General features: G+C 41.2%; 1 protein-coding gene across 1 annotated transcript in view; it reads right to left on the minus strand.

The window, feature by feature from the left end:
- ANKH (ANKH inorganic pyrophosphate transport regulator) overlaps positions 1-23,862 on the minus strand; it is a 41,965-nt gene that overhangs the window by 12,358 nt on the left and 5,745 nt on the right. The window contains exons 2-7 of the mRNA XM_010194472.1: positions 20,899-21,017; positions 19,726-19,809; positions 17,076-17,246; positions 16,341-16,475; positions 14,321-14,413; positions 10,560-10,655 (exon numbers count right to left, since the gene is read on the minus strand). Coding sequence (XP_010192774.1) covers positions 10,560-10,655; positions 14,321-14,413; positions 16,341-16,475; positions 17,076-17,246; positions 19,726-19,809; positions 20,899-21,017 — 698 coding nt within the window. The remainder of the gene's footprint in view (positions 1-10,559; positions 10,656-14,320; positions 14,414-16,340; positions 16,476-17,075; positions 17,247-19,725; positions 19,810-20,898; positions 21,018-23,862) is intronic.

Below are 23,862 nucleotides of genomic sequence, written 5' to 3' on the forward strand. Positions count from 1 at the left end.
AACTAAACCTAACCTTGACAAGGTAAAAATCTTCTTGAGTGATCGTCTGCCAATATGGCATTTTCCAATTGTTATTTTTGTTCCAGCAGCCTGAAGATAAAAAAAAACAATCTGGGAGTTCAGAGATGGGCAAAATCAAAGCAGTGAAAACAAACTCATCCACTGGATGGGTGTTATTATTCTAAAAGATGTCCTTGGCATCCATGAAGTAAAAAGAATGTGGATTTAGTCTTAATGCTGTTTTTTAAAAATGTGAATATCCTAGATAGGACTTGTAAAATCTCCTTAATACAATGAGGCTGTAATGGAGCTACTGATGAAATAAGATTGAGGAGCGTGTCCCTCTTTTATTATTTCCTTTCTTTGTATGCTCACAAGAGATGATGACACTGAACCCAGTCACCCAGGGAATTCCAGATACTGGCCCTGACAGCAACTGGGGTTGTGTCCTTCGAGAGGAACCCATTTCTTATCATGACATTTCTCCCTGGGAATTTTACTGCCTCTCAGCCCTGTTATCCCTTGACTCTAATAAAGCCCAGTTGTAACCTTTGATAATAAAGCAATGCAGAGATGTAAAATAAAGACAGCCAATAAAAGATCGGAAAAAAATGAGTGAACCTTGAGCATAAATCCAGTGGCCTCCACAATGGCTTAAATGCTGGCTGCTTTTTGACCTGTCACACTGAACGACACACCTGCCATATACAGTGGCAGCAAAACACAGTTCCTATGTATGTTTCCTTTCATTTATCTTTAAACTTGAGAAGAAAAACTACATGGAAGGCTAAATAATGCAATACAGTACTCCGGTTCTGAAGAAAATGCAGTTTGTACTGTTTCTTAAAGCCAATTGCTAGCCATGCCTAAGCTCTTCTTTCTCATAAAAAGGTATTCCTGAAGGCAAGCAGCAAATACTGGGAACAGAGGGGTACACTGCAGTAGCTACTCTGAGTCTGAAGCTCTTCAGCACTGCACAGGGGAATCAATTACTCTCACAAGCAGAAAAGGAGATATTCAGGGAAAATCTCCTGCTGAGGAGAGCTGTAGCATGACCCTGCACAGGGGAGGATGAACGGCTGCTTTAATCTGCATGAACTGGACAATGTACTATAAAATATGATTGCTTTAAATTTGGTGGAAGGGGAATGAGAATAGGCAGTATTGATCTACAATTTGATATTGTGTGATGCATTGAAAAAAATCATTATTATTCAAACTCTGAAGTTCCATAGTCAGACTTAACCTCCTTAAAAAAAACAAACAAAAAAACCCCCACAAAAAATCACTTAACCTTGGTCAGCTTTAGAAAAAAACAAAGGCTTGCCCTAGTTAATGCAGTAATACAAGCCACTTTAAGAACGTTAGTGCTTAAGCAATATTCCATTTATAAAATCCAGTGCAAGTGGCTGCATGTGCTGCATGGAACTACAGAGCTGCAAAACTCTAGTTTCCTGCCCATTTTTGTGAAAATGCAAGCACATCAAAACTGAAAATCATTATTGCCATTGAAAGTCATGTTACCCTTCTGATCCAGAATTCAAAGTTTTGATTTCTACAGAGTAACTTAGCCCATGCAATGTTATAGTTTGAGCACATGAACACTGATAAATTCACAGATTTCACTGTTTACATGAAAGAAATCATAATGATTAATCCTGTTTTCCATGGCGTGGCTAACCTATTTCTTCTGGTAAGGCAGAAATACTACAGTATCCAAATCCTCAAGATAGAAGAGATTAATGAGGCTTTTAACTGGATGTCATATTGTATTCCCCTTTTGCAGGAAAGATGTACAGTGTCTGAAAGGCCAACGACATTAAAGTACAGCTTCCTCTTTTCAGACCCTGATGCTACTCCCTCGACCATGAGTCACAAATTTATTGTATAGCTATCAGAGCTATACAAGTTGTAATAATTGGGTGATTTTCTCTGGTAGCAACCTTCTCTCAGTATACAGAGGAGAACTTGCATCAGTCACAGGAAAACAGAAACGGTATTTTTTCTTGTTCCCCTTTCCAGCACCTGAATCACTTGAAACCATGGGAAGGAGGCAGCAGATACTTGGCTCAAGGCCTTTTAAATGAGAGTGAAGGAGGAACAATGGAGTAAAAGTCCTGATAATCTCTTGCACTGGTCAGAATTTGAATCACTTTGCTCTACTCAAGGTGGATCCTTACCAAACTTAGTCAAGAGTACACATAGAAACCTTCTGCTAATATTCCTGTATTTTCTTGGTACCTGACAGTCTATTACTGATTTCACAATAGTAATGGTAACTGGCTTTATTTTCTTTAGGAGAGGGGGAAAAAATAAACAACATTTTTGTGAAAGTATGTTCACATATATTGCTCGTGGAAAATTCTGTTTTAAAATACTTCTATGCACAGGCTCTGGCTACAGTGAAGCTGCCTGAGGCATCAGAAAGTTAAAGCTAATCTCCTGTCAGGTCCTGAATGCAATTCACTGTGTCTCAGCCTTGAAATAAGACCCTTCAGGTGTTCAGTCTCCAAAGATGGAAACAAAGCTAAGCACAAATACTTTTGTATGTATTGCAAATCCCTAAATGCATGGTGGCTAAATGCCAGCCTGTGTAAGACTCCAGACACCAACCAGCTGACACCCAGTGAACGCTGCATGGGGCAGGGAACTGCTGTGCAGTTATTTCCCGCTATGGGCACTCCTCTTCTGCCTTCAAAAGGTTTCATCAGTGATGTCCCTGCTCACTGCAGGGGGGTTATACTAAATGACCTTTAAAGGTCCCTTCCAACCCAATACATTCTATGAAACTATGAAACAGGAACATGTTCCTTGGCATTTCTCAATATGCAAGCATAATTCATATTACCCTGAATGCAAGCTAAAGATAACCCACTGAGACATAAGTCAGTCTTGCTGCAGAGATGCAAAGAATTCATTAACTTCTGTCCTTTACCAACAATTGTTTTAGGTCTCATTGTTTAACAGGACAGTGTAGCTGGAAACATAAAATACATCAGTGTCTTATGTACACAAGAGCGTTACTCAGGATACTTTATCATGTGGAAAATGAACTTATTGGTAAATGCAGAAAGTGTTACAAAATGGCATATTTATTAGACTAAATATTTAATATTTGAGAGCAAATGGGCCTACTGAAAACTGGATAGTCTTTGGTGCCCCTCATGGGAAAAATCAGCTGCTGGCCTGATGGCTGCGAAATAAGATTTGTGGAGTTCAACTACTATGTATAAAATGTTTGCATAGTGCCAGGGAGTACGTCAACAAAGCAATGCTATTGCAATAACGTACTGAGTTCGTATGAATATTTTGTCTTCACTCATGTGGGCTGCAATTTTATCTGCCAGTGCCTCCAATTCCCTGGCTGGTGAAGCCTAGCTGATCAACAGGACAAGAGAGTCAGCAGATGGCATCCATTTGGCACTTGGCAGGTCCTAGCCAGGCATAACAAAATCCAAAGCAGAGTGCAAAAGCCTGGACATCTGGAGTTGCCTTTTAAACAGACAAGGCTTCTCAGCCTGAATGAAACACAGCTGCTTTCTGCCACAGTGACTGGCTCTAGATCATACACGATTAAGAAATAAGTAGAAAGCAGCAACTACTGAGTCCTGTATCCTGTTCTTCAGTTCCTTCATACAGGGAATTTTCCCTCTTACACTGGGTTTCTTGTTCTTTATTAGGGTTTTCTTGTTGTCTCCTAGGTGCTTGATGATTAATTATAGAAGATAACCATGTGGATGATGACTGGAGATTAAGCAAATGATGGGATGGCTTGCAGTAAACTGTCATCAAAAGGCATGAAACCTTTTCTCCTCTCCTCTTCAATGTGAGACTGAATTATCACATCACAGGGATCCAGCAAAAGAAACCCTGTGATTCTGGAGCCCTCTCTGCTGTTTTAAGACTGTGATGGGGTCCCTCTATTTAAATTTGCAAGACAAGTTAAAGAGCCTACGCTCCGCAGCAGTCTGTCCCACTTTTCTGTCCATGGTTGGGGGGAAATAAGAGAGGCACAGGCAAACATGTTAAATGCTGCCGCTTAAAACTTCTGATAGTTATAATATGATATAAAAACCCCACCTATAATTCTATATAACGACGCTCCGCATATGATTATATACTTAGCAGATACATATTTATAATTACATTCACTATACACTGATATAGGACTATAACTGCCAATTGATAGTAGCTTGTGCTGCTGCGCTACAAAATGTAAGCCTTGAGAGCTGACACAGTGCCTGCGTGCTGCTCTTCCTAAGGGCTTGATAACTGCCAGCAAATGAAGGAAACAGACAGTTGCCAATAGTAACTCCTTAAACTACAGATGCGCATCAGCCGGAACCCTTCAAAAGCAGTATGTGCTTTTTCCTCTGTCTAAATAATAAGTTCAGATATGAATCTAAATATTACATTCTCTTTACAAAAAAGTGTATATTTTGTTATAGAATATTAAAAAATGGCCTTAACCTATAATATACAAAGGAATATTTTAAGAATTATATACATTTAAAGAGATAATTAGAATCCTCAATTATGGACAAACCTGAGTGTAAAGCAGGTGACATTTTGACATGTGTTGACACACACACATTCAACCCTCAGGCCCAAACATATCAGCTCATAAACTGACCAGCTGTTTGTTCCTCAGTACACTATATTTAAACTTTCACTAAGACTTAAAATTAATGCAGGTTACCTGGGATTTGAATTGGTTACCACAACACAACTGATGCAGATCAAATTGTTCAATGTTAAGTGCTTGGGCCTTCACTTCACTTGAAACAATTTTTACCAGTTTGTCTGTGGTTTGTAATAAGTAAATCTGAAATTTGTAAGCCTTGCATAAACCACACGTACACACATGAGTGTAAATTTGAAAGCTTTCCCTTCACTCTGTCTTTCAGTCTCCTTTTTGGAATAGAAAGGAATGAAAAATCACAGGACAAACTTGAGCATCTGGATTTTGTTGCTTCAGTAGTGTCTGATAATTAAATTAAGAAAGCATTCTACACAATTAGCTTCTCCCCTTAACCAGTCTGCAGATTCATGAAAACTGTTACTTTTCCTGTTTCTCCAGAACTATGCATCCATTTAAAAAAAAAAAGCAGCATTGATATTCCTCTTACAATAGCACGACTGCACTAGTGCTATTATACTTAAAGATGGAAAGAGCTTTGAGCTGTTTCTAACAGAACACATGTTAAAACTGAGGAGTGCCGTGCAGCTCTCTGGCTGCACAGTAACTTGGTGACAGACGGATGAATGTGGCGTGGTGTGCGCAGTGTGTCGCTCTTGGCACCCTGAGCCTTATTGGTAAGGGAAAACCTCTTGTAATACATAGGGCGCTCAAGAATATGAAGATACAACTGGCCACATGTCTTGCTGACACTTTAGTTAACAGGAACCATGCGCTAACAGGAGCTGGTGTTTGGAAATGCATCCCTTAAGCACTGTGGTCTGTCCCAGTTGAGGCTGCTTGAAGAGAAAGCTGAACTGAACAGCGTAGTTCAGTAACTAATGCCGTAAGAACTGATTGCTCCTTCCTTGGTATAAAACCCCCAGCAAGTACAGACTACTGTGGGTCATTTTTAGTGATGGTGAGCTAGGGAGCTTTCACAGTAGTCTCTGAAAAAATTGCTTTCTTTGATCAGCACCATGTATGCTCCTCAAGCAGTGATCTTGGTGCAGCCACAAAGTGCCAGTCATGCTTTTACCCCAACAGCAGTGATTTAAATGAGGGTGCTCACAGCTCTCATTAAGTAAGACATCTCTTGCCCTCCAAGCCGACTCAGAGACATAAGCAGATGCCCCCACTCCCAGTCCCCTCAGAGGGTTAAATGTCCCATTTTCCCTAGTGCTGCTTGCAGAATTGATGGCCTGCTTTCAACTCAAGGCATGCAACTTCCCTGACTTGCACAGGGTTTGCACACAGACGTGTGTGTGAGGGCATGGCTGTGACTGCCACGTGGAGTGGGCAGAAACACGTGCAGCCAAGGAGCTCGTGCCCTCTCAAAAGAGTACTCTGCTCATCACTTCCATGTCACAGATGCTAACTAATGTGAAATCAGCCCAGAAAGCCATGCAGCTCAGAGGCAGATGACCAAATGCTCATCATGTGGCTGCCAGCAGCTAACATTAGCCACGGAAAAGGATCTTAACTGACTGCAACTTCTGTGTCATCACAGAAGATTTAAGGAAGAGCCCAACTGGGAAATGGGGACAGAATAAAAAAAGGAAAAAAAAAAAAAGAAAAAAAGAAGACAAGAAAAAAGAAAAAAGCTCTGAGAAAAAGCCCTCACTGAAGATCAGCCTATTTGGAGTTACTCCTGCTGGGTATGGCAGTATCTTGAGTATCTCATTCCTTGCACAGCCTGTCCTTCTACGCACAACTTGAAAGTGAGGGAAGGCTCTCCCCTGACAAAGCAAACCTCTGCTGCAATGGAGAAATGCAGTAATTTAGCACTCGGACAAATTATTTTGGGATTACTGTACTGAGCCTGACACAATCCAGAACCAAAGGGATGTGTGCCACAAATTCTCTTCCTTGAGAGTCTGTGACTTCACTGAGTTTACAAGCGTGCAATGACCTCACAGCTGAATTCTAGGGTCATCTAAACAGGTCTAGCATTGAATCAAAATGTCTAGTTCTTCAACAGCCTTATCTGGCAATGGCAGCAAGACTGGTGTTTGGAGCAGTATCTCTACTTATACATAGGAAGAAACACTTTTCCTCAAAGTGCCTAATGGCAATGAAGTAGCAAATAATGGCAAGCAGCATTATGCACCCTCTTTAAGCTGAGAGGAAATTACCAAGCATGCCTTATTTTCTAAAATCAGAACCAGTCCCTTGATTGTATGGGCAAAATTCTTCAGCTGAGTCCCTTCCCTCTGCTATATAAATTTTACATATATATATTTTGCATAGCCACAAAATAGGGATGTTGTAAGGAGTCACTGCTTGCTTACAACCAAAACCACATCAGTGTAACTAGTCACATCAGCTCTCTTACATATTGGGAGTTTAACGGCTTCTATTTACAGCCTTGCAGCTTGTCTAAAATTTTTTCACCAAGGAATACAACTAAATCCTATCTTTTGAAGAAGCAGCTTTAATACCAGTCTGATGCTTCAAAGCCATGAGACAGTGCTTTCGATCATCATCAGCAGAACACATTTGCATGCTGCTCAGTCAGCCTGGGAAGGATGAAGTGCAGCTTTTCAGATCCCTTTTAGATTTAAAAAAAAACAAAGTTATGTTTCCTAACAGGACTACGCATTTTTTTCTACTCTGGCCCAAATATTGCCACTATTAACAAGGGTGACAAAGTGCTTCTGCTACAATGGTAGGTTTACAGCACTTCCTGTGCAGGCATGACTGTTTGTTGAAGGAGGTTTTGACTTTTTTCTCCTAACTCTATGAAATAGTACGTTTTCAATGACTGGGAGGTTTTTGCATCAGGAGGGTACTTTCCTGCATGGTTGCTGTTCATACTGAACGTTTTACTTATATTTTTTCCAGTCCTTTATCTTTTAATCTTCTGGAATCCTTCTACAGATCATCCACTGAAGAATGGATTCACATGACATGTCTAAGTATTTGACTTGTTTTATCTCTTTATCAGCCTAGAAGCCTGTTTCCCACTTTCTGATCCCAAAGAACAAGATATTACCAACGGTGATGCCAATAGTCTGACTGCCATTCACTGCAGTAGAGCCCCTCCAGAAAAACACAGCAATCACCAATGACCATGGGAGCTAAGCTACAGTGGCTATCTGACCTGGGTGAAACAAGAGGCAAATTTGAAGTGAAGTTCCTTAGAACCTGTGGCACATGATAACTTGAGTCATACCAATGTCTACTGAGCTTGTGTGCTGAAGCATTTGCAGGCTCAGGCCCTTGAACCAAACTGAGTCTGTAGAGCTCCTGTGTCTATTTTTCCACTCTGACTGTTGACAAGCAATCCTAAGAATCTATCACTGGTAGACAAAAATAGAAACAGGACAGGAAAAGCTATGGACCTCAACAGTCTTTCTGGAATTTCAGTGCAGATAAATCTCTCATGATGAGCTTATGAAAGAACCGCCCTTGAAAGTAACATGGAGAACTTTTGCAAAAAAAAAGAATCCTGTAACATTACAAAACAAAAGCCTATTGCGGTAACTAAAAATTACTCTGCAGAGGATGGTGATGGTAATATGAGAAGCTCATGATCTATCAGAACTCGAGCAACCTGATAAATGCCCAGAAGGGTTAAGAAAACAGTCAAGTCAGAGAAAGCTTTGAGACTGGAATAGTATTCTTAGAACAACTTACAAAGAGGAAAACTTTCCCCTTCATAGGTCTCTAGCAACACTCACAGACTTCAAGGCAGGCTCCAGCTGTAGAGGACATAACCTTGGCCTGGCACAGCACACAGGAGAAAACCTCAAGGTGTGTGATGGTAGATAACATGAGGGCCATTTAAAGTCTCCATACAATGGCAAATTCAGTGGAGGCATATGTCTGTCTCTGTTACATGCTGTAGGAAATATAAGTAAGAGCCAGAGCTACTGGTCTCTAAGCCAGATGAAAAGAGAATTCAAGCTTAAGACTAGGAAATTAATAGACAGAAGAGATGCCACATTGGCTCACACAGTCCTGTCTTTGATGGTGGCCAGTTGTAGCTATTTAGGGAAAAAGTATAGGAAATGAAGAGCAGAAGAAATCTCCTAATTCAGGTATGGACAGATTGAGTCACTCCATTTTCAAATGTCAAATAAGACAGAGAGTACCATATCTCACTTTCTCAGGTTGTGACAAGGGGTGGGTATGGTTACAAATACCTCAGGTCTGTGTACTGTAAGGTTTCCTTTGATACAAATTAGTTTCCCTTCATGTGTACACCATGTGCAACTCAGTCAAAAAGGCTCTACACTAAAATGAAGGGGAAAGAGAAGTTATGTCAGCCTTCCGTCACTCAACAGCAAATTTGTGAATGTGGGGAGAAGAGAGTTACAAAGCAGCTAGCTACCCCATGCAATGTACACAAGACTGGGGAGAAAGAGAAAACCTGTCTAGGGTACAAACAGATTCAATTTTAGGACTCTGAGCACTGTATCCTAAAACAATTGCAGTGTTTGCCACCTACTTTTGTAGTATGAGGAAGGACTTTTTCTGTGAGAAACTTATTTTCTAGGTTCTTCTTGGCTTTTGTCCTGCTAGCGCAGGTGCTGAGGGGAGAAGCTGTCATAACGCTGAGCGCACTCCCAGCCCTGCCCATCCCTGCCCAGTCCCCCTACCCTGCTGATAGCCAAGGACCCCATTGTAGCCCCCTGAAGCCATTAGTCCCTGTCCCAGTGATACTGCATCAGGGCTGGTCTCCAGCTCCTCACAGCCCTGTCCTGCCTGGCCATGGGCCCTGTGCAGCCAGGCCCACCTGCAGGCCCATGTCCTGGCCTGGTGTTGGCCTGTCCCCAAGGAGGTGCCCAGAGCTTGGGGTTGGGGCTGTCCCGGTGCTCCCCAGCTGCCCTGCTCCTGGCTGGGGATGGGACGGGCCCTGGCTGCCAGGCCCTGCCATCACTGACCATGGTGATCCTGGTGCCTGGCAGTGACCTGACAAGAGCCAACACAGGACTTCTCAGGACACTGTGCATGGATCACAGATCTGCTAATGACTGTCACAAACAGAGGTATGGCTGCTAGTGCAAGTCCACCCCAGGTGGGAAGAGGGTGGTTTGACCAGCTCCAAACACTAATGCAAAACCACCCTATGTAGAAACAGAAGTTACATTTACACCAGTCATCTGCTCCATTATTTGCTATGATCCCCACCACTTGCATGAGTTTTCTTCCACAACTGCCTGTTTGTTGCTAAAAGGATATGCAGAAACAGTTTCCTTGGGGAAGATGCCCTGTACATATGTGTGCAAGCTGGTAATTTTGCAGGCTTAGCAGAATTTCTCCCTGAATGTCAGCCCCTTGCAATGCTTTCCAGTGCAGACAAGACTGATCCTTTTGTCAGTGTCAGCACCAGCTCTGAGATTGCCCTTTTTATTTCATTTTGAGAGTAAACAAAACCAATGTGTACAGAAGTATCCCCAGCATGGAAGACCACAGCCATGTAAGCTACTGCAGTTTCAACACATGCTGCCTTTCCCACCGTTCGCAGTAGATGACAGGTGCCCAAGAAGAGGCTGCCATCCCACTGCACATGAGACAAATGCAGTTTTTCATTTTCCTGACATGCTGGTTACCAGAATTTGTGTATATTGGAAAAAAAAAAAGAGAAAAAAAGAAAAGCAGATCTCCTTGCATGTGGAGACTGACTTGAAATGAAAAGTAATGAGAATTCAATAAAACAGCTCTAACGTTTAAGATACCTAGCCTGAGTTAATGATAGCTGATTTTCTTAGTACTCTAGTACTATGATTACATTCCTTCCTCCAGATAAAACCAAGGCTTCATGAGAAAAGACAACTCACCTTTCTTGAACTGCTAGAGCTTTTAGCATTAGGCAGAGGAGATGATAATTTTCTGGTTTAGATGAAAGCCAGAGAGTTGAACAATGGTTTCTTACCGTTAAGGACAATGCCATGCAAACAAAAGTGAACTTCTTGATATGCGTCGCTGTGACGGTGCTGTTGGTGTTCACCAATTTATTGCTGGGGTTATTCTAGGGTGAGAGAAAGAGATAATGAGCATTAGCTTGGCTCCAGACTAGTGGGAAGCTGATGGCACCAGGGTCATGTATTGGACCTGTCTGTGCCTGTGCATGTCTGCCTTTGCTTGTTTGCTTTTTAACCTAGAGCTTTCTGAGTGCTTTGTATCACCACAAAATATTTTCTGCTTAAACTGACAGCAACTGCTCTGATGGTCACTGAGGGCTGACTAATCTCCCTACTTTTCTAAGGAATAATAAACCAAATCTTTAACAAGTTCAGCTTCAAAAAAGGGTGGTAGCTCTTTCTCAGAAAATGCCACATGTTCATTTTTTTTACCTTGAAGTCTGTAGCATGTTATCACAGGAAAAATAGGCTTTCATTCCTTTTTACCGCATAGTGGTACCAAATTCATACACCAATGCAAGCACTCTTACTGATTCAATTAGACAAGCAGGTAATATAAACAAAGCTTCTGGAACAGCTGGCTCCATTAATGCAGTTTAATGAAGAGAACATAATTAGGACTATTAGATGTTCCACCTTGAACATGGGTTCTGAACTCACATGGCAGCAAAGTTTTATTTAAAACAACAACAGAAGCACTCTTCCAAATGTCTAATATAGCAAATGAAGCTGAACATTTAAAGTTGCTCTTGGGGAACACATAAAACCAAACTAAATGGTCTGTGAAAGGAGAGGATGGGATATCAAAAGCAGGGCACCATTAAGAGCCCTGTAGCAATAGGCTGTTGGGTCATCTATTGCATTTACCCTGATGCTGTCTCAGATACACGAGTATGTGCCCACACTGATAACACCTGTACCGTGACATGTAGTACAACATTTATTCATCCTTTATGTAGCTCAGGTAGAACATCAGTATCTGACACATGGTCACACTCCTTCACTGAAGTTACTCATAAGAGAAGTAGGAACTTAAGCAAACACATCTCAGAGTGGACAAACCCAATGTGAGCTCTAAGAAGGGTACACCATTTAACATACATTCAAGTAGTTGATGGAATTTTGCATTTAAAGCCTTCTGTGGTGATCAGTGCAGGGATGGCACCTAGACAGCTCCATGCTCCTGCCTACATACCTGCTTGATACTTTGATAAGTTTGGGTGCATGAAGATGCATGTAGGCAACCTAGACCCTAAAGCATGAAGTTATTCCCAAGCCTGTCCTTTTTGAGAACAGGTTATGAAAACTCTCTGTAAACATTTTTTTCACGCGTCTATTCTTATTTCTTGTGTTTCTGAAGAAATACTTTGTTCCTGTTACTTTTTACATATGTGAGGACAGACCTTGCTTACATTGCTCACCAGTGTTTTAACAAAATCTGCTGCAAGGCTCAACTTTCTAACAAGGCTAAAATAACAGAGAGGAAGGAAAGCACACCCAAATCCAGTCAAAAAAACTGTGAAGATAAAGGCCACTTGTTCATTCCTACCTCACTGCTGCTAACTGCCTTTCCTCTACTCCACCCTTTGCTCCAACTCTTGACCATGTACTCTTTTATTCCTATCTCTTGCACACTGTTTAGTTCTTGGATCAAAACACTATGCAGATTATGGAGCAAAAAGAGTACCCATTCCTATCCATTAATCAGATAAATCACAAGTCTCACCGTCAGTGTTGTTGCTCTGAATCAGATAGCACAGTCCATTAAGAATAATGGCATTATCACCGTATAAGACAGCAGAGGACAGAACTAGGGTATGCCTGTTTTCTTTCAGCAAATCAGCAGTAACCCTTAACTTGAGCCTAACTGCTAGGCCATGAGGTTGCTCTGGACATGGGACATACTTTCTGGGTCTCAAATGCCATCAGCCAGTTAAGGCGATGCAGCGTGCCTCTGATGGCCATGAGCATCGCCAGCTTTCTGAGTAACTGACAAAAGAAAAAGGAGTTTACATGCATGGGAACTGTTTCAGCATCTGAAAATCACAACAGAGGCTTTACAAAATCTGGAAATTAAAAGTGGTTCTGTCTGGACTCTTCTGAGAAAGCCTTAGCTTAAGGAAACAAAGCTTCTGAAAGGCATTATGACACGTGAATGACGTGTGACCAAGGGTAAAGCAATTCTCACAGCAATCTAAAAAAAACCACTGTGGATTTTGTATTTATTGTCTGAAGGAAACAGGGGAGACATTTGCACACATGGTTGCCAGGATGAGATACACTTCATATTGCTGCTATCTCACTTAGCACATTTTATGCCAAACTGCTTCTCAAACATGCAACTAAAATCTCTATTATATACTTTTTTGGCAATTAGATAAATAGTACCTGTCTGTGCGTTACCCTAGCTTTTTCTTCCTCACATTTGTTACACAAGAGATCTGTAAGAATTTTTTTAACTGAAATAAATAAACAGACAAATCATGATCTAATCCTGCCACCACTGAAGTTGTCAGCAAATCTTTCACCAGCTAAATGAGACCTGGATTTAGGAGTCTTAATTGCTTGGCAATAGTGCATTTGATTATAGCTCATAACAGATAAGGGCAGTAGCCCCTGTGGTTCCTATTCCAAACAACTTTTATGTCGCATTTTATCGGTTTTGCACCTGCAGTTCCTTCTCAGCAACATGACCTCTGAGAAATAATAATGTATTTTATCTGACAGGTCAACTTAGGCAGGTTAGGAAGTTCTGACAGATTTGCCTTTTCTTTGTTTTGTTTTTAACTTCTCCTTGGAAGTATGGTGGTTCATACCAAATGCTGCTTCCTTCAGTTAAGTACATCCCCGAGCAAACACGCGAATTTTTCATCAATATTTGGAACCAGAAAGTTCTGTTACTAATTGGTAAATAAAGGGACAGAGGGGATCTGATATTTGAATTAGAGTGTCGTAGGACATGACTGTTCTTCGCACAACAGATGGGCTAGTGAGTACCAGTTCTAAAACAGAGCAAAAAGGAGCCTAAACAAAATTAATTTTGGTTATATATTTACTCTGCACTCAGTTCCGGGAGCAGTCCTTGCATTCTAACGTAATTACATGTTTTGCCAACAAAAATCTTCATAGTCTTGGTCAGCTAAGTCAGTACTACTAAAATAATATATGTTATCTGTGTTACTGTCAGTCTATAAAACAGCCTTTGCTAAATATTAACATAAGCAAATGAAACCAAACCCATTTTAGAGATACTGCAGAATCTGAAGAAGAGATGTGACCTTGCTCACTCACTGCTGGACACTGTGAGAAATCACTTCATTAGTTAAGTAGCTACATCACAGTTAGTTAGTAAGCGAGGACATGTTTTAATCCTTAAAAATACAGCACCTATCTATTCAAAAGGTAGCCTAATACCGTGTAAGACAGAGCTAAGGTTAAAATCATAAATCAAACAACAGCCTGAAGCCATCAATACCCGATTCATTTCAACTAGGATTTTAAGAAAATCTTATCAGTGGGATAAGGTATCAAAAGCAAAAGTAAAGATAACAGAACAATAGACAGCCATTAATACAGCCCTATTTAATCTTTGGTTGGTTTACTTTTTAAAGAATCTGTTATGAGCCATGTACTAGCTGTCTTCATATTTGTTCGGCAGAAATTCCTTTGAAGCCATCCCTAAATTAAAATGTTGTAACAGAGAGAAAGAGGAGGCCCGCGGATGTGAAACCCCACAAAAGGTATTTACTACACCCCTAACGTGAGCACTCACCTTGTCAAAAGCAGGGTACACTGCTCTGATCTCTGTCAGCCAGCCGTACGGCATGTGTCCCACAGGGTACGTAGCTGTCAGAATCGCCACTGCCTATGAAGAGACACAAAGAAAGGCGAACTTCAAATCTTTGAACAGGACAGGTAATGCAGGGTGCCATTTCCCACCAACATACCACACTGATGCAATGAGGTATCAGGCAGATGACTGAGATAGTTGTACTGGAGCTTTGGGATAACTGTTAACTGGAGCTGCTGTGTGCCCCTCATCCAGCCAAATACCTCCCTCCCACATTGTTCCAGAATTATTTTACCTACAGACACTTGAGTAGCAGAATACCTTACAGCTAACAGCAGTTTTGTATCATATTTCATAATCTTAATCTATATACAGTTTATTTTGTTATTTGTAAGTAAAGCAGTTTTAAGTAAGACAGATCGACTACAAAACAGTAGGCTTCAGTGGCTGACTGACTTTGGACACCAAACTGACTGCTCTGGGGCAATGTTTAATAAAAATTGAAAAAGTCATTGGTTCAAAGAAAACAAATTGTAATTTTAAGACAGTACTCTTTTTTAATTGCTATTTTCTTCCTCATTATTGTATTTTCAGCAGAATTGACATCTACATGAAAACTAACTAGGTTAAATCAAATAAGGAATATAAAAGATATTTTGCTTATTTTCATGGTGAAGTCCAAAATGATTGCAAAGACACAGTAACTGTTTACAGAAAACAATATTTCACTACTCCATTTTGTTTGCTATCCACTTGGATTGAATTACTGAAGTTTTAGCAGTGATTTTTCTTCCAGTATTTTCCCCAATTGGTAGGATCCCAAAACACATGCATGAAAGCTTTCCTAAATGTCTAGAACAGAAGTATTTGACAGGTGAAAAAAATCCCCCATCAAAGCCAACATCAAAAAAGCTACCCCCATCACCATCACTGCAGTCCAAAAAGAAACAGTGGGAGTTCACCAGTGCCAGTGGACTTGCTGTCCTTGTGAACATGCTACACCCTAGCCCTTCACAGGGACGTCCTGTCCACACTGAAAGCTGCTGATATTATTGAACAGGAGATCTATATAACTCCTACAAAACTGATCTCTGCTAGCATGCTATGGCTCCCCTTGCACCGAGACTGCTATTAATGCACAGACTGATCCCTGATTTACACATGTAAAAGTGTTACACTTCCTAAGTTCTTTCTCTACAGCTGTTTATTTGCAGTCACCGGCAACTCCTGAGCCAGTGAAATACACAGTATCACATATGACAAGCAGTCCTGCAAGAACATTTGCTAGGCATCGGCTGCTTGAATTTTCCTTTCCATTTAGTAACTTACAGCTTTGTTCTTCCTACACAAAAATACATGAGAGATTTTCTAATGACTATGCAGATCTATACATCCTCACATTGAAACTGGCAGCAAAGGTCCTTCAGACTCCTTAAAAGAATAGGTCAGCTTGTGGTGAGCATTGGTGAGGGCTCTGCAGTGCAAACAGAAGTCCGGCTCCCATCAGCTGTAGGAGACTATTGGAGTAATCTGAAATTCCTCGAGAGAAACAGGGTGTATTTCATATTCCAGCACATATTTTATGTGCTTCCTTAGGTCTCTACCCTATCCTGTGTGACGCGCTGACTGCTAACAGTAGTTTCACATCAGCTTGCACAGCTGTAAATATACACGAGAGGAAACAGTGGAGCATGGGACTACTGATGACTGTCCTAAAGTCTCTGGGATCTGAATATTCCAGAGCACATGGACCTATATGTAGAGTATGAAAACCTGGGATGCAGGACCTGTTCAGTGGAAAAATTCTACTGGACTTGTTGATGGTGAGGTCCCACTAGGCCTGGCAGAAACTCTAATGGTAAGAGTCCAAGGAGTCTTCTTTTCAAGGATAAAAAGAGCACTAAACAGAAATGTACTTAAGACAACTTTTTCCTGTCAGCACACCTGACAAGAAAAGCACAGAGGTATCATTTGCAGTAATGAAGGGCACTGACTTTCTTACCTCCGTGGCTGCAGAACTGCCACCTAGGTCCCGGGAGACAAAAAGGTTGACAATGGGCCTACTTATTCGCTGAGTTGCCAAAATTAACGCCAAAGGCCACCAGAAACTCAGCATCTTCCTTATTGTAGCCTCTCCCTGTAACACACAGGAAAAAAAGAATAAAATAAGAAGTGAGTTTGGAAAAAATAATGCAGAACTGAACCAAAAGCACAGAGAAAGGATTTTTGCTTTTCCCACCCATTGTCAGTTTGGTACATTCATTTCAATAGTCTTCAATATGAGGAGACTAAAATATTTTCACTTATGTTAGTAATGCTGATTTAAAAGAAGCTGTGTCATGGATCTCAATAATGCAAATTATCTGCATAATTAGTTCTGGCTACCAGACAAAGATATATGAAAAGCAGTATGACATTTGAGGAAAAACAGGAATTTTAAGACCTCCTTCCTGTCAAATAAGGTGTCCACTTAATTCATGCTGTGCTGTCTTACAGCTCAGTACAGAGCTCAATAAAGAGGTGATTAGTAGGCAGCACACCTGTACCATGGGAAGTGCCACCTCATGTGCACTGTTGCTGGAATAGTTTCTACTGTGCCTCTTTAACTGAAAATGTTTTTTTCCTCCAGGACAGAGAGAAGATACCTTTCATGCACAGTATTTTAATACAGCATTGTAACAAAAAAAACAAATTTAAAATTAGTGAATTTGACAAAGCACAAAGTATGAAGACATACCCCCATTTCAGGCCCACTTCTGTCAGGAATGGCATCATGTATGTTCCTGTAGTATCCGAGGCATAATGTGGTACAGCGGACAAGTGCTCCCATGTATAAGGACAAGATTGGGATCAACAGAGGCTCCCTGCACTCCAAGTGACTGTGAAGCAAAATGGCTACAAAAACAACCTGCAGGGTAAACAAATAAATTATTAGTAATTTTTCTGTGTGTTTCTTTAGGGCAAATAAATCTCCTGTCTGAGTCCAATCTAGTCCATCTGAACCAACAGCCATGCATAACTACCTGACTTTGAGCTTGTGGCATTTGAAACTTTAGGCAGGACCAAATGCCCTGCATTTGGTCATACAATTGAGAAGAGCAAGAGTTAACATCATACAGAAGCTCTATGAAACAGCACTTGAAGGTATGGGCAGGTGTTGGACTAGGAGCCATAAATAGGAGTAGGTTATCACTAAAGTCTGGCAAGGTCTGGCAGCAAGCATGTGGCCGAGTGTCACCCTGCCCAGGAGAATGTGCTATTCTGATACACACTGAGGGACATGCTTCTGGGGTCAGCTTCTAAGCACTACTTTTTTGGGGGGGTGGGGATGGGGGACAGTGGTAATTAAAAAGCCAGATATTTTAAAGAATTCACTTCAGCATTTAGAAGCAGGAAGTCTTATGTCATCCTAATTTTCTTCTTTTTTGAGTGAAATCTCAGTATTTCATAATTCTCTTCAGCAGAGTGACACATTAATGTAAATGAAATGGAAACTTTTTGGCTAATGAACAGCTCATAATTCAGTCTCATAGGATTAAATGCCCAATTTAGAAAATGCAAAGGAATTGATTAATATATAATTATTTTTATTAAGTACAGAGCTGATGGCGTGCCTGTTAAATTCCAAATGTCTCTGGATGGGGGGCATAACTGGAAAGCCAACTGTGTTTGGTGCTGTGAACAGCAGAATGAAAGGCAACCCTGCCGGGACACACTGGCAGTCAAGTGAGTTACAACAAATACAAACCACACTGTTCAGAGGTAGGTTCTCTCCTTCATTGCTAGAGTGCAAGAAATATTTAAGAAAAAATTGCACTGGGTAAATGTTTATTAGGCAGGCCACGCTGTTTATGAGGGTTTGCAAAACTGCTCTTTTGAACCCTACAAAAGAACTGTTTTTCAGTAAACAGAAGCAAAGCGAGTCACAAAAAGTATGAAAATGAAGCTACTCAAGGAGAATTAGCTGCTGCCTCCATTCCTATTACTTGCACAGGGAGCAGATGTATGGGTAGAGAGTTCTGAGGTATGGAGTCACAACTTTTTGTCTTCCAGATTTGCTCTTGCTCTGTGCAATATTTTGTTGAGAGAAGATGACAGGTGTCTTATTCTTAACAACCTTGGCACCCCACTCACTGCCCGTTGTGGAAAGGGCATGTCTACCATAGCCAAAATAAGAAATTGTTTCTGTATTTAGCTGTATATGACCTGACATGCATCTAGGGTCAGCAAACTTTGGAGGTCACACCAGAACAAAAGCAGATCCTGAGGGTTAAGGCAATTTAAGGTAATTTGCATTATCTTCAGGGATTTACAGCAGTACGGTAGAGGGGCTGACCTGCCCAACATAGAATAGCAGCTGACTGAATGGTTCAACCAGGTTTATGGTTTGCTCATATTTAGTGGGAGGAAAATGCTAAGGAAAACTGAACCAAGTGCTGCTGACTTCTTATTTGCTTTGATGTTTTACTGTTATTGTCCCCTTTCTTATTCAGTCATGACACCATTCAGCTGGTAATGCGACAGTACAGCATCTATTTCACAGGTGCTGGGACTCTCTAATTTGCAATATTTTTATATATGCTTTTAAAAGAGGACTGTATATTGGTTCTCAAATGCTACAACACTGGCAATCAGCAATGTGCACGAATATTGTTTTTTAAGTGTGTCTAGTACAAAGCAACAGGATAGTTAACACCTCCTTCACAGATGAAAGCTCAAACAACATTTGGTTGTCTCTGCACCACCTAGGGGCTATCACCTTCTGCCGCAATTCTGACCCTTCACCTTTTGGACCAGTAACAAGAGCAGAGCTGTACTGGCACTCAGGAGATGGCTTACAAAACTGCATCTCACTGGATTAGACAGCATGTGCAAAACTGACAGGTGAACTGGAGAATCAAGCCTTCACTTCCCCACCTACAAGCCCCACTCAAGATTTCAGGGCAACTGTGTGAAGTGTGGGGGAGGAGAAGGCACTGAGGTGAGAAAGGTCTCTTTCAAAGCACTCCATCAGCCTCAGGACTGGTTGCAGCCATCAGTCTCCCTGCCTGATCTTTCTTTTCCCCAGATGTACACTTGTTTCTCAGCCATTCTGAAACAGGGTTGTGGAGGTTGTGGAAGACATGGCCCTAACCCAAACAACTCTGGTTCCCTCCTCCTGACATTGGTCTGGGACTGATACAGTCCAGTGAGACTAAACCCCAAGTGTCAGCAAACAGCCTCCACACAATGAGGAAACAGCAAGAGAACAGCTCACAAGATTACTTCCTCTGGTCTGTTGTTCATGGTAGAGGAAGAAGGCAGTCTCTGCACATGAGAGTCCCTGCTTAGGAAAGCATCCAGTCCGTAACACAAGCGAAACAGTGACTGCTAAAAGGAGTCGTTACCTGAGCTATGACATCTGAGATGGAGGCACATCCCACTAGGAAACTGTACTTGTGTTTCAGCAGAATCCCAGCATGGGTCCATGCCTGAAAAAAGGCAGAGAAGAGTTTGAGAAGTGATTATGGTATTTGTGAATGATTACAGGTCCCAGAATGCTGTTTCCTGGTTGTCACATTGCACACAAACAACTTATAAAGCTCTTTTCCACCAGCAGTACCTGGTATGAACCTGTTAAGCCAGTAACACAGAGAACGCACTGCTGTGTTCAGTTCCTCATTGCCACAGCTGACAGGGAAAATGGGAATAGTTTTTCAGACTGTATAGAAATTTTTGAGCAGATCTAATAAGAAACTGCTCCTTCTTCATAAATCTGATGCACAGGACAAATTACCATACTAAATAATCTAAGGTAAAAAATGTATATTCTCATTCACCACCTGGATGCATCTCTGAACTGTAACATTCATCAGCCCACTGAGTTATACTGAGTCCTCTCTGGAGAAGAAAACATAATGATCCAACTTCTTTTTATTGTCAGCTACTGTTTCAAGCAAAGCGGTAGAGAAAGTGGTCAGGCATGCCATAAGAAGGTTATACTTTACCACTTTTACACAGAAGCAGAGGCATTAAAGAGAGCTGCCATATTTTATGTTGTGCAGCCTACAAACAGTAAGCCTGGAGACCTCAGGAGCAGCAGCTTACCTCATGCATTTGAGATACATTTGACTTAGCTGTGCTTGCAAAAATAGATTATAAGAAATATCCTTTAAACAAATTTTCTTTGAGAAAATACTGAGCTTATTCCTTGTGAACTCTGTAAGTGATGTGGCAATTTATGGCAAATCCAACTCTTTCACTACAGACTGGAATGAGAGGACACACACAGACAACCAGTGCCTCTCGTTACATGATGATCAGTGCTTTCCAGCATGCACATGCAGTAGCTCTAACAAGGCAGCCGAGTTTTTTACATTTGTCATGATCTCTGGATGTTCAAAGTCCACCCAGATGCTTTTTCCAGGTAGCAGGAGATGATGTGTCCAGGCATATCCACAGCTACTGCTAGCAAAAGACACATCTTCCTTCCGCACGCTTCCAGTTTCCCATCAGGTTACAGCCTTTGTGAACTAAAGTCAACATCAATATTAAAATTCAGTCCTGAATCAGGCACTCACCATGGCATCCATAAAAGGGAAGGCAGCAAGGTAAAGGAAGGCTCTCCGAGTTTTACTTCCCACTGATTCATCCACATGGTGCAGCTTATTAATAATGTAATACCCCAAATCACTATATGCTGTAGAGACACAAGAATAGGAATTAATAATAAAGGTTACCTATGGGCTCTGGGTGAGATACTCAGAAGTACCTGAAAGTCTGTGGTGCCTAGAAGCTCAGACATGCATCCACTTAGCAAACAGCTGCAGGGGCTTCGGGATTTTACAGCCTGACCAGCTGCTGTTTATGACTAAGGAGTGCTCTCATCATTCTTTTTCAAGTAACCTTTGGCAGAGGAGCGATAACAAATGGCTGGGTTGGGAGATGGGTATAGTAAGTGCCACATCTGTTTCCTAAACGAATACACTGGTACTCCAGAAAATCTATTGCACTTTTGTTAACTCAAGGCTCCATGTTAGAAAAGTCATTTTCACCAGGCATTGTGTATTTCATGGGATGTACAACCTCACAAATCATGAAACCATCTATGGTCACTACATTCTCATGACATTACCTGTAAACCTGCCCAAAGCTGTAAAAGGATACTATGAATTGCAAAAGCATGCAACAAATCACACTCATCATGCCTCTCCCTTTGCCTAATGATCACCTCTGCCAGGACCTGTCAGGGCACTGCGTGGTTCACTGTACAGTCTCTGGACAGCCTCGACCAACTGCAGTTTCCTTCATTATCTGGAGCTGGCATCTCAGGAGCCACAAGTCAGAAAAGGGTACTGCTGGAAATTAGGGCGTTCCCACTTCCCATTGACAGGAGATTATCACACTATCCTGTTTCAACCTGAGATGAGCCAAACTTTTAGTGCTGGGCAACACGCCTCTTGCCAGGTCTCTCTTCCTGAAGTACTGGGTTGCACAGACACGGAGACTCACCACACGTTTCTCTAGACAAGTGCTTATGTTTCTGTCAGTACCTGTGTTATCCATCTGTTTTAATAACCCCAGCATCCTCCCCATGACCAGCAAAAACAACGAGCTAGCTATGATTGGGGTCTCTGAACTATGGGGACTTACATAACATGCACAGTTAAATAATTCAAATAGCTTTTAACCTTTTTAAACCATGTTCTAGACCTGCATATTATTCTGAAGTTTTCTCTGTACACTTGTAATAGTTGTTAAAAGAATGATTAGGTCGTGAAGTCAAACTCTCACACAAGTAATAGCAGAACTTGTGCCTGGAGAACCTTACCTCAGTTCTCTTCCACTTGTGTCTTTTCTAAAATAATTATTTCAAACGTGAACATATATCTTTCCTTCCATTTATAACAATTCTATTGTAATTGTACAGACCTTCATATAGGGTATTTCAGAAAAGTTACACCTCCACGCATGCAGGTCACGTTACCAAATTGACAAATGCTAATGCTAGTTGTCAAATTCAGTCTTTTTAGTCTAAAACTAACTCTCATAACTCATAAATAGGATTTGGAAACAACTGAAGAGGAGTTTAAGTCATCATGGTTTTGTGATGGCTTAGGGATACAGCAGTTAAATGGATAACAGGACTGAAAATTTTTATAGTCCCAGCAAGAGAGTGTAAACAAGGTAGTAAAAAAGAAGGAGGTGCTGGATCAGGCACAAGCTTCATTCCAGATAATCAGGACTGCCCAAAATATGCTAAAATGTTAAAAACTTCCCCTTTCCCTGCACTGGTTCTTATTTGTACATCTTTCATCTGAACTGTAACTGTGAAGACTCACAGTCCCTCAGTTCATGCAATAATCCCCAAGTTGCTTAACTGCCCTCCTGAGGCACTCCCAGCCCTGCTCCCTTTTGAAGGGGGCTGGGAAAGAACTTTAAACCAGGAGTTCAACCTTCCATCAGTTCAGGGAGGCCAGTTTAGTTCTTTAAGTGTTCATGTGCTTGTGGCAGTCCAGTCATACATCAAGCACAGCCTCTTTTCATTTTTGCATGAATACCCATGCACCAACTTTTGCTCCGTATTTTGAAAACTCTCTGTTATGCATGGATATTTGTGTGGTAATTCCTTGTGGAAAGCTGCTTTTATGGCAGAGCAGTACATGGATATTTCTGAATCGACTTATTTGAATGAAGGAGAAGAAGTCTGGAAGGCACATGAGGCAAGCCATCTGTGAGCATCTGATTCACTGAGCTGTCTTTTAGGTCCCATTGAAGTTGTTTAACTTTTCTCCTGCACAAGAGGCTAAACTACTCTCACTTCTAGGAACAGACAGTTCACCACTGGGTTGTAGTTTATTGGCAGGGCACTCTCAAGGGATTTATACCACCACAGCCCACAGCACCACATCATTAGGACTTCTGGAGATACCAACACTGTGCTTTGCAAGTGTTAAGATTCTTTTTTCTCTCATTCATCCAAAAAAAAGTCTAATTGCACTTTTTAATGCGATTTTGATTTAAAAGTCATTAATGGCTAGTTTTAGAATAGTCACCTATTCCACATGTCAGTGGAAGCACACAATCACTTTTGCTGATGCCCATGAATGTTTCCATCCTCAGAAAGGACTCAGCAAGCTGAGATTTACTGACAACTACACAGACATAGGTATCTGAGCTGTGAATAAAGCAATTGCTGATATAATCAGAACTCAACCTTGGCCAACCGTACCAACTTATTATGAAGCATGGTACAAAATTAACAACACAGACAACAGAGCTGAAGAGTATTACATGAATCTAAAGCAGATGGCTCTTCCTATTCCTTGCATCATTTCAACCAAAACAGAGAAGTCTAACTGCAAGACAAGCTGCCTGTTCACTCTCTTCTAATCTCATTTATTTTGATATGTCTATGGATTAGTTTTGCTACAGCATTTCAGCATGAATTCTTGCTTTTGTCTTTTCCAGTTGAGTTTTAAGACCCAGGAGCATAAGAAATGACACTGAAACACTGTGAACCTAACTGTATCTCCTGTTCCCTA

Source organism: Mesitornis unicolor, unplaced genomic scaffold, assembly GCF_000695765.1.
Source record: "Mesitornis unicolor isolate BGI_N332 unplaced genomic scaffold, ASM69576v1 scaffold29981, whole genome shotgun sequence".
In the NCBI taxonomy this organism is placed as follows: domain Eukaryota; kingdom Metazoa; phylum Chordata; class Aves; order Mesitornithiformes; family Mesitornithidae; genus Mesitornis; species Mesitornis unicolor.